Raw genomic sequence first — 11500 nt, 5'->3', positions numbered from 1 at the left:
ATGTAGCATTTCACCTACTGAAAGAAGCTGCCCCTGTTCAGGCTTAATCCTTTGGATTATGGTTCCATCAACTGCTAACATACAATCTTCCATCAAAGCAGTCCAATTTTGCATGTATAAATTAAGATTTCATGATATTGCTGAAGATTTTTATAGAATACAAGTGGGGCACTCCTTGATGTGATACAACTTTAAAAGCAAACGCAAGCAAGATATTAGCACTACATTGAACATGAGCAATATTCAGTAGTTCAGAAAGAATTCTCCGCAGATAATTAGAAATCAAGGGTTCCACATTGTTTGCTCTGTAAGTTTGATCCTTTCACTTCTGAACGTAACATTCTTTGTTCCCCATCCTCCTTCGCACTGTTGAGCCCTCTACTTCTTCCAATACCCAGTTTTGGCAAACCCCGATTCAACCCCTCCAGCAAGAGGCATGCTTTACACAATTTCTGCAAGTCGGATAACAGAATGATCAAAGCTCTAGTAAATATATATCTCATACAATTTTTATCTGCACCTTTACAAATATAATGAACCATAAAGAACATGAGATCAGCGTCGATTGTAACAATTTCTTATACAAATGACTGGTTAACATATATTCAAAGAACTGAGCAAAAACCTTCCCACAAATGCATGGGAAGGTGTTTCCTATAAACCAAAGAAAGCCTACTCTTCTTTTTTTTTAATGGAAGTAACTGGGAGTTAAAATACTATAAACCTCGTGAAAGGATTAAGTTTGGATATTTAACCTAATCAAAACATTATGTGATTTTTAACTGGAAAATTGAAAATGGAATTTATAATTTTAAACATGTGTAGTCAGGATTAAGAGATCAAAAGCATTTCCCGAAATCCTTGAAATGTTTGTTTCTTCTTTGGGTAGGGTTCTTAGATTTTATGAATCTCTCTTCCTACCGGAGTGCCTCATTTTTCTAACTGCATTGTTTTTGAAACCAAGTAGCTCTCCCTGAATTCTGAACTTTGCATTCTATGGTTTCCCAACCAAAAAATTTCAAGACATCATCATATTTTGAACCTTGAAACATCCAAACACAGGCAAAGTGTGCCAGCTTGTTCTATGCTATTCCAGTCAGATGATTGGTCTTCATAAGTGTTCATTTATGCTAAATAGTTTTTGGTACATCCAATCCACGTGAAAGAAGGTAATGATAGCTTGAATTAATATGGATGGCCAACATACTCCAAAATTCTTCATTTAGGATCCTGCAAGAATTTATTATTAGCAAAAATGTATTAATGGTCTTGTTGAGGCAAGCTTCAGCTCAAGAGTCCAGCTCCACATGGCTGGACCAACTGTTTGCATTATATGTATTAGATTAGATAATATTTATGTAGTATTAGATAATAACGAGTAATTATCAATCAAATTCCTATTAGTTCAGTGAGCTCATAAAAGGAAATTTGCTAGACTATCTCTTTTAAATAAACATAAGCATAAAGAGCAAGCCTTATCCCATCTAAGCGATTCGCCTTTTGAATCGATAATTGTAGGGGCTTCATAGCTACTTTCATTCTAAAGGAAACCGAGTAACCTTTAGTCAATAGTAGCCCTAATTTTTTTCAGTAGCAAACATATTAAGAGTTTGTAATACCGGCTTTGTCACGTCGTCTTGGATTTACGCCTACAACAGGATGCCTTTTACCTTGCAAGTCCACAAGGAATATGTCAACAACCTTGAATATACTTGTACTATTTTTAAGCTCATGAATGACCCTGTCCCAAGTCCTGCAGGATCCATCCCACTTATGCACAATCTTTAGAGAAATTACAATAATAAGCTCAGCACCATGTCTGTCTTGTTCTTTATCTAGACCTGATGCACCTAGTATGACCACTAAATTTACCCCAGCACCAGAATAGACAACAATGTCCCAATGGGGCTTCCATTAAAATAAGATTAAAATCAGCTATCATTTACTGGTCACTCCCAGATATCATAATTAATAACTGCCTGCCTTAAACTTCCCATAAAGAAGCGATCTGAGCAGCTGTATAAGCAGACCTGAAGATCCATCATCCGCACAGGCAAATAACTTCCCTGGCTCCAACTGAGCCACATGAGTAGGAATTATGAACGAACAGGAATATCACAATCTTTTCCTGATAAACCCACAGTTAACCGGAACAGATTGAAGCCCAAGCTTTGGTACACATGAAAGTAATGCGCTGTCATCCATACTATTCACCTTTTTTTTCAGTTTTCTTGTCCACAACAATGTCAAATAAACGTAATATTGTACTACCATCCCCTCTTCCTTTTTACAAAATGGACTTCAGGTCAATATACCTACCGTTCAAAAGTCAATATAGAGACATGCTCATACATAATACTTAATATCTCAGTTTTCTCATTATTTGCCATGCAGTCTGCTACTATGTTTGTCTGCCTAGCCACATATTTACATGCATAAACTTGTAGCTTCTGAAGCTCCCCTGTGACAATACTTTCTGGCTACCACGGTAAGGACGTCCGCCTTGGATTTTGTAATATAAAACCTAATATTCACTTTCTACAAAGTATTCTTATTTTCTAAAACATTGATTATATTATATGATATTAACTGATATAGTTATGGTTGTGGCGGTTGTTATTGTTGTTATTGTTGTTCTTGTTGGCAAAGAATAGTTATGGAAGATCATGAAGGCATATAAAACTTTCTGTGGATATCATACCTGGCTAGAAATATAACCACACCGTTCGCATGTTCCTTGCTCTGGCATCTTTGTTGATGTAGATATCCTGAAGTTCTCTCCTGACCTTATGATATCAAGTATAGCTTGTGGCCTATATCATTGGAAAGGTTGCTTAAGTTACAGATACAAGGTGAAACTACTTAATTATGAATAAGTTGAATTCATCTGGAATAAACAAATACAGCTAAAAAATAAATCACCTAATCCTTTCGAGATCTTTAATAAATTCACGAGCAAACCCACGATATGCATTAGGAGAATAAATGCCTGCACTAGGAGAAGTAATTCTGACTGAGATTGATATACACAGTAATTCTAAAGCACAACAAAAATGCAAAGAAAAATTCTGTTAATTGACAATATCTTTTTTGAAAAAGCCAACCATTCAATACATGAGTCTAACTAAATTAGATTAGGCAATTTGCCTCGTATGCATACATAAGTTTAAAAACAAAAGAGATGCATACAACTACCTAGTTATAGGAACAGAAACCCTTAGCATCATGCCATTCCAGAAATGCAAGACCATGTCATAATTGGTGTTCAAAAGCCTCGTATACAATACACAGACAAATTATTTACTACACATTGGCTGGCTAAGGTGTGATATTATTCATTAATTGATATCAATCATCCTTATCTGTATATGCAAACAACTACTAGAATGGTCTATATTATCCTGAACAATTAAGGAGGTATGGGGTCTTCAACCTCTCCTATCCCTATGCTTTCCAACATCTTCTCTTCCAAATTTTACAGAATAATACAAGTTTTTGACCACTCAGACACCTGATGTCATGGCAGTAATGCATCCAAAGACCGCCAAGAGGATGACCTGATATATTTCCACATCCTGTGAGAGTTTCATTTTTAGATATATGGCCACTGACATTGCATTATGTAAGACAAGCATTTTGCTTTATATGCAGAAAACTTCTGATAGGGTTCATATTCTATAAATCCTGTATTTTTACAATATGTTATAGGTTTCTAAATATATTGGTACTGAATTCCTTGCACGTTTTGTGCAACAAAGAGAATATTTTCACTATCCATCTGAACACCATTTTGTTTTTAACTGCTAAACAACTACAACTCAAGTTATCACCTAATACTGGTAGTTAGCAATATTGAAACATTCAGCATTATGTACCGATCACGTTCTACAAGTGTCCTTTGGTTATGTAAGACACAGACATGCTAGTAGGTTAGAAAAATCAAATCAGCATTGTAAAATAGCACAAATTCACAAAAGAATCACCTTTAGCATTATAAGAGAATTTCAGATATCATGTGGTGAGGGAAATGAAGTCATTAGCTTAGTAATGTTTTATAGCATTGCTATATGAGAATCATCATGAATAAGAAATGGTGCAAGAGCCAGCGAATCAGACAAAAAAAATCCAGTTTGTAGCTAAGCCAGAGGCTACTGGCTGAGCTGCATAGGCATATAGAAAACATGGGATCATTAACTGTTTCATATAAATCTAATATGATTTATAACCATTATCCAGGAATCTTTTTATTTACTAAAACGATGTTAGTTCTTTTTTTTTCCTTTTTTTTTAAGGTATAAAATGATGTTAGTTGTAGAAAGAAAATGTAACTACAAGCATATACCATGAATTCCAATCAATACTTAAGCATCATCTATAAACTATAGAAGTGAGGCACATCTTTGAATAGTAAAGCTAACAAAATAATTAGATCAAACGACAAAAAATAAAAGAATTAGAATATGAAATTTTACATTCCGTGGAGAAGTAGTCCAGCTTTTTGAAGTATGCATACGTAACACTGTCAAGGCTTTACTGTTTTATCCAATTAAATAATTGCTCAAGTAACATATACCATAAGACCATGTAACATCAGCATTTCAAAGAAAAAGGATATATGACAATTTCCTTCTCATAGGTGTATTTGAAAGGCTTGCATCTTGGAATGGGTCCATCTTCACCAGTAATTATAAAAGTACATCTACTCAACCTACAAGATATAATATCAAAACATCATTTTACCAAACAATTAAGAGATAACAGGGAGGAAAAGCAACAAACCTTACTGGCTGTACATTACCTTGCAATGTCACCCCGTAAAATATTTAAGAGAACAGTCTCTGCCATATCATCTGCATTATGCCCAGTAACAAGCTTGTCCGCTCTCATTAGGGCAGCACCTCTATCTAGGGCCTATAAAAGTTACAATATATCTTAAACATAAGCTCTAAATGGATCTCTGACCTACTACAATTAACCGAAAATTTTCATAAAAAGAGATAGAATTTATTACTTCCGAGTATTTATGAGAATTGACTACAGGTTCATAATTTCTAAGATAAATAAAGAAGTGTCATATGTTATCTTTGACTTATAAAAAAAACATTTGAATGAAGAATGTTAAATAAATAAACAGTTACCAAGGAAAAGAAAAGCATATGTCCTAATGCTGCTCATAAGCCCACCACTGCCAATATAGAACTTAACAAGTATTCTAAAAGCTATGTTTATAATGTTTCTCCAACTTATTACTGGCATACTGCAGTCTCAACTTTGATGGTGGAGCAACTTTTACTTTCTAATTACTATACAAATATATGATATTCAGAACTGAGTAATGATTCAAACTCTAAACATATATCTCCATCAAAAGGTTTCTAAATCTTTAAAGAACTCAATAATAATTTTTTTAATGAAAAGATCTTAGGGCCATCATGACCCAATACATAAATTTTTCTTCCAGTTTTAACACAAAATCAACTAGTTTTGTAGAAAATGTACTGTTTGTTAAAGTTTTGCTAACAATGATCCCTAACAGAATAACCTTACAACTTGCATATCGATTCTTTGAGATGGCATTTTTTTTTTTTTGGTACCCATATTGTTTCAATAATTTTAATAAGTTGGAAAGAACATGTGCAACACTTACAATGTACCAAAGTGGTACTGAAAGAAAGAAAAGGAAATTGCCTACATTCACTCCAATTGAAAAAATAAATCTCAGATACCTGACGGCGAAAAACACCGCAAAATGTGCAATTGTTTTTCAATCCTATTGTCTTCACTATTTCATCCATTGTCCAACTGTATAAATCCTTGTATGAAACCACTTTCAGTGGCAACCCATACTGCAAGAAGCAGATGTCACAAAAAATCAGATCATATTTAAAATATACAACTAAAAATAAGTTTCATCAAGTGCAGACATGTTAAGTTGGTAAGATTAATCTTATGGAAAAAAAGAAAGAAAAGCATCAGCTAAAGAACATCCATAAAAACAAGTGCAAAAGGCATGTTATTATCATTTCCCCACTCTTCTGTGCTTCAGTAACAGTTTAAATGGCTAGATCATTTTTTCTGTCTCATATGCCCAAGTCAATCAAGTTCCATTCTATGCAGGCAATACTGCAATTACCCACAGATGACACTCAAAGAGATGTTGCTTTCAATGATCCAATCTAGACAACCAAGAAACTGCAGATTTAAAAAGGCAGTAACATCATAAGTTTGCTCCAGAAGAGCACGCCAGGATGAAATCATATTTTTTTAATATAAAAAGAGATCGTACAAAATTGTAGTCATGGTTTCTTCTTAAAATAAAGAGAATGCATGACAGTATCCATGTTCTGACGTTACACATTTCTGATCCTGTTTCTTTCTCAAGCAAAGATTATGCATATATGTGACTATGAATATGCAGAAAATTTTGAGCACTGCTAGACATACTCAGGCAAGAAGGCACTTTACGTCTAAATAAGCTGAGGTTATGATGTGTAGCATTGCCATCTGACCCTAACTAATGCTTTTTTTTTTCTTTTCACAAAATTAAAAAAGGCTTGGCAACCAGTTCCAACCAGGAGACAGTGCCCATGCTGGCTTTTAAACTAAATAAAAAACTAAATAACAAGAAACCTATCTTTAGCAGCCATATCTCTCTAACATCAAACAATCCTTTAAAAGAAATTTTATTTTTCAAAACCAGAAATTTAAATGTCTCGTAACCAAAAAAATAGTAATAACATTAAGATCTGATTGACTGCTACAATAACAATAACAACTATTATATACCCAAAATTATATATCACAAAACTTATTTAGGAATGAATAACCATTGTTATAACAGGTGTTATTTGTCGTTACAGCAGAAAAAATCAGAAAACCAATGACGTAATTTTACCAGATCATTATTTATTTAACATAAATTAATTTGAGTGGTTATAAACTCAAAATAAGCATCTATTATCCATCATATAATGGCCATTATAATGAATGGATGGATAATGATTGCTACTTACACTTCAATTATTAATCAAAAAATATCTTTAATAGTCCTTTGATACGAGAGCGAAAGAGAGACAGATAGTAGCTAATAGATTTCTTTCCATTTTGATGGAAGTGTTTCACTTGGATTAGGATTTAGAAATCAATTAGTTAAGATCCAAAGATTTACCAGCTGAATTTTCTCATGTTCCCTACCAGCTGGCTGTAATGCCTTTTCAAAACTTTTTAATATATAATTAAAGAGACTATTAAATATGGTTTGTTGGAAAGTGCTACGCATTATTACCTCTTCTCATATAGATCTAGGACACCTGCATGCATAAGTATCTCTGTAGAATTCATTGAAAATTTTTGATGCTTTGGATGTTGAAATCTTTGTTATTCTAAATTACTCCATCATCAAACCTAAATCAAGAAAATGAGTGAGCTAATGGTAACTACGAGGAGTGGGTTGAACATATATTATTAGTAACTTACTCTAGTCTGAAGGCAAAAAAGAGGGAATGGTGCTCATATACAAAGTTATCAAGGAGAAAATCTGATCACAAACATAGAATGGTAGATTTTAAGCAGTTGCATGTCTAGTAAAAGTTGACAAAAAACTTATAAACAGAGGTTTCTTGGGAATATGAATAGAACAGATAAAATTTGTGTACTATATCATGAGGATATTGGTATCAGTGATACAAATACTAATAAATTACATAGTCATATATCAGTGGACCTGAACTTCATTTCTTTTGACAGTTTCAAGTGAGTCATCCCGGTAACCTGTAATGCCTTCATCAACAGATAAAAGGAAGAGATCCAGGCCATAATTGTGCCGACGATTTAGCTCTGACAACACATAAGCAAGAACAGTTGAATCTGCATAGAAGGAAAGTCATATTGCAAATTTTTAGGTTATATTTCAAGCTCAAGGTTGAGATTATTGTCAGGCAAAAGGAAATATGGGGTGAAATTATAATGACAATGTGGAAACTAGTAGATATTATGTACTAGTAAAGTCTCTTGTATTTGTAACCAAGAAAAAATAATGATCTCTCTGGGGAAAAAAGCTATGATGTATAAAGGGAAATAATCATCCTATAATTTCTAACAAGTTCTCATAATCTACTAAAATTATTTTTTCATTTATTGTCTTTCATGAAGTATTTCCTTAAGTCTTAACAACTAGTAGCCATCAGAGAACACTGAAGAGTTGAAAACTATATCCCTAGTCTAATATGCAAATATTTAGCCTAATGAATTTTGCAGTCCAAGTAAAATATGTCATAAATAGCTCAAACTGTAAGAAGATGAATAAGAAATAATAAGAGGAAAATTGAATGTGTGTGCTTCAGACAGCAACATCTTGCATACCATTGTCTGAAATTTGACTTGAGTTTTTCTCTACGGTCTAAATATGTTACAAGATAAGTTTTACAGTGGTGAAGAAGTTCTTATATCTCGGAAGAGAAGCAGAAAATAAACACAGCATCAAAACCAAATACAATGTGCTTGAATACGACGCCACAATAAGCAAGAACTTTAACAGGGTTTAATAAAAAGAATCAAGACAAGTTATGTCAGTAAAAATAAGATGAGCATCAACTGATGTTCACCTCAATGAGTTTATCATTCACCTTTCCCTCCAGAAGCTGCAACTGCAATGCGCTCACCAGGTTTAAATAAATGATTATCCACAATAACATTATGAATCTCCTCCTCAAAGACACTGTAAAAGCATTCCCTACATATCTAAAGAAATAAATTTATTAATTTTCTAGATGTGACTATGGTATACTTTCTCAATGTAACATATAATAAAAGGTAAAAAAAAATCTGAGCCTATATTCCCATGTAAACAGGTGCCAGAGCAAAGACTTATAAAATTATAAACCTAAACTCCAATTTAAAAGCAAAAATCTGTTTTTTTTTTTATCTAAACACTCATTGATGCATGAAATTATGATAGGCAAAAATTTGACGAGATAGCATGAACTGAAGAATAGTATTAACGCAAAACTGCATAAAGACCAATCGAATGAGTCAGATGGTTGTTATGTCCACATATACTGAATTCTTCATGTAGATCTTTCAATTTAACTTAAAGAGGATTAGTAGGGTTAGGAAACCTCAGAAAAGATTTAGAACTGCAATGAACATTGAAACCTTACCTACATCTAGAAAAAAACACAGTGGGGTGACAGTCTTGCCTAGAGTGTCATAGAACAGTATAATAGCTTCTTCTCACATATGTGGCAGCAGCATGCATAACCATGAAAATAACTCATAATCATTTTGTGTAATCTGCCTGCAACTCAATCATGCTAGCTAGCCAGGAAAGCTAAACTTCTTCATGGATTTGTCTCACTTCTTTCTACTCATGAAGTAAAAAACAAATCGATCCCTGCGGATTGAAAGAACAATAATGTACCCTTAAGCTGCTTAAACTATGTCTGATCTTTGTTGACCACCTTTCACTATAATTGTATAACTCATTCTTTTTAAGAGTTATCTTGAGTTATAATTCTTTCGCTATTTCACATAATCAAAGAATATTCACCACATCAGGCACCCCTGCGCAATGCTCCTAAGCAATTTCCCTATGCACGCTGTCCTTCCCTGAATTCAACAGCCCTAAAGAGTATAAAATACATATCCCCTAAATACAAACAATGTCATCTAGCATTACTTTCCATGACCCTGATGTCCCCCTTTATTTCCTTAACCTAAATACCTCACAGCAGATTGAAGAAAATATCAAAAGTTCTAAACTTGCAGAATCAATAACAAAAATTCTTATTTGTTCTTTTTTTTTTTATTTTTCATTGCTTATAAATCAGTATGAAATCCATAACCCTCTAGTGCAAACTCTGGATGACGAGTTCCTCTTAATAATTGCACTGGAAATACAAATTACCAAGAAAGAAAAAAATAATCGTAAGGCAAAGGAAGAATAAACGAAAACATCAAAAATTGTATTCTAATTGCATCAATAAACAAAATTGTTTTTTTCTTTTCCTGTATAATGAAACTCGTAACCATCTTCAGTTCGCTCTCCGTGTGAGAACTCTCGACCAAAACCTTATTCACAGCCCTTTTATCCTTCTAATAATTACATCAAAAAAATACAAATTACTTTCAAAAAAATATATATATCATAATCGCCGAGCAAAGAAAGAATCGAAAGGTAGAACCTGCTCTAGGGTTTTGGGTCTCTTGAGCGCGGGCTTCTTCTGGTTACAGATAGAGCAGAGACGACCCACCGCTCTCTTCGGCTTCCCGTTCGCATCGCCGTTCTCCATGTACGGGAATCTAGGGTTTCGATCGGGGACCGGAGGACGGAAAAATAGATATAGTTGGGGGGTATCCGCCTTGGTTTAGAAGCAAGTTTCCACTGGGAGTCGGCTGAGCCGTCGAAGTATCCCGCCGGTCGTTACTGGCAGAAGAATTTGGCTCGTGGGATTCACGTGTTTTATTTATAAGACAAGAGGGCTGGGAATATTGAATTCTTTCCGCCGACTTCAGATAAAGCTTGTGATTAAGGACCTACTGAGTAAGTTATGGTGCAACCAAGCGCCTGTAGATAATTTTTCTCCTTGTTGAAGTGAAGACATCGCGGACTTCATACACAATGTTGTGGTTTCCAATGATTAATGGTTCAATCAGGGATTTATATAGATCATTTTTTTTATTTTATGTATTCCACGCAAATTGAGGTACGCATGCCATGGCTTTGCAGGTGAACTAAGGACGTCTGGGCACTTTGAAGTAAGATTTTAAATTTCACAGGACCGCAATATTTCGTTTGTTCCGTGAGACATGATAGGAGTAGCAATGTTGTTTAACTTGATTCAACTTGTTGTAGATTGAGATAGATTAACTGTTTAATAATATGATCAAGTTCAAATATGAATTTTTGACCTATGTAATAAATAGGTTGGATTCGGATTGACAATTTTTTTATCTATTCTGTATTAACCCAACTTGTATTTGATCGAACCTGACCCACTTACTACCTCCCATCCCGCTATCCCATCTCATTTGGCTAGCGACCATCCTAGTTGAGTATCTTTGCAGATACCTTTCGTCTTTCTTCCTTTTTTCTTTTCTTTACTTTGTCGTTGTCATCCTAGTTCGTAGTGCATACACAAATACATCTTCACCGTACAAACCCCGTGATTGTTGCCCGTTTGAGTCCTTCAGCAAGAGATTGCAAGGTGGTAGCTATATTCCCTTATGTTGATAGGTTGGTGTTCCAAAGGAAGGGGGTAGTACCAGGATTACCACTATATATCTGGTCAAAGTCAGAAGTATGACAGGTGTCATGCAAGACATAAAGAGTTTTGTCATTGCATCCCGCTTTGCCTTGATCAACACTTGAATTAAGCCATTCAAGGAGAGGTTGAACAAGGTAGTGGTCATATTCTCTAGCATCGCTAGGTCAGTACTTTAGGAAAGAGAAATCAACATCGAGATCAAGTAATATAAAAGAGCGAGGGTTTCTTAGATAGGG

The 11500-nt window shown here is 34.4% G+C and overlaps 1 protein-coding gene across 4 annotated transcripts; it reads right to left on the bottom strand.

Annotated features, from left to right (window-relative positions):
• Positions 1-106: 106 nt before the first annotated feature.
• Positions 107-10509, bottom strand: LOC103701070 (cytoplasmic tRNA 2-thiolation protein 1). Of its 4 annotated transcripts, none has more exons than XM_008783024.4 (10): positions 10182-10509; positions 8625-8739; positions 7724-7866; positions 5727-5846; positions 4799-4911; positions 4616-4708; positions 4473-4513; positions 2923-2989; positions 2702-2813; positions 107-452 (listed from the first exon to the last, which is right to left on the bottom strand). In XM_008783024.4, the coding sequence occupies exons 1-10, from the start codon at positions 10287-10289 to the stop codon at positions 276-278; spliced, it is 1089 nt and encodes a 362-aa protein (XP_008781246.1). In that variant the 5' UTR covers positions 10290-10509; the 3' UTR covers positions 107-275. The 4 variants fall into 4 exon arrangements, with proteins under 4 accessions (XP_008781246.1, XP_026658013.1, XP_026658015.1 ...); XM_026802212.4 differs by having other exon boundaries at positions 7771-7866; positions 10182-10475; XM_026802214.4 differs by lacking the exon at positions 8625-8739 and having other exon boundaries at positions 7771-7866; positions 10182-10475.
• Between the last annotated feature and the right edge of the window lie 991 nt (positions 10510-11500).

Source organism: Phoenix dactylifera, chromosome 16, assembly GCF_051530095.1.
Source record: "Phoenix dactylifera cultivar Ajwa chromosome 16, Ajwa_hap1_PhDact_Kaust_v1.1, whole genome shotgun sequence".
In the NCBI taxonomy this organism is placed as follows: Eukaryota; Viridiplantae; Streptophyta; class Magnoliopsida; order Arecales; family Arecaceae; genus Phoenix; species Phoenix dactylifera.
The sequence above is the reverse complement of the archived record's forward strand: the minus strand, read 5'-3'. Positions and strand labels throughout refer to the sequence as shown.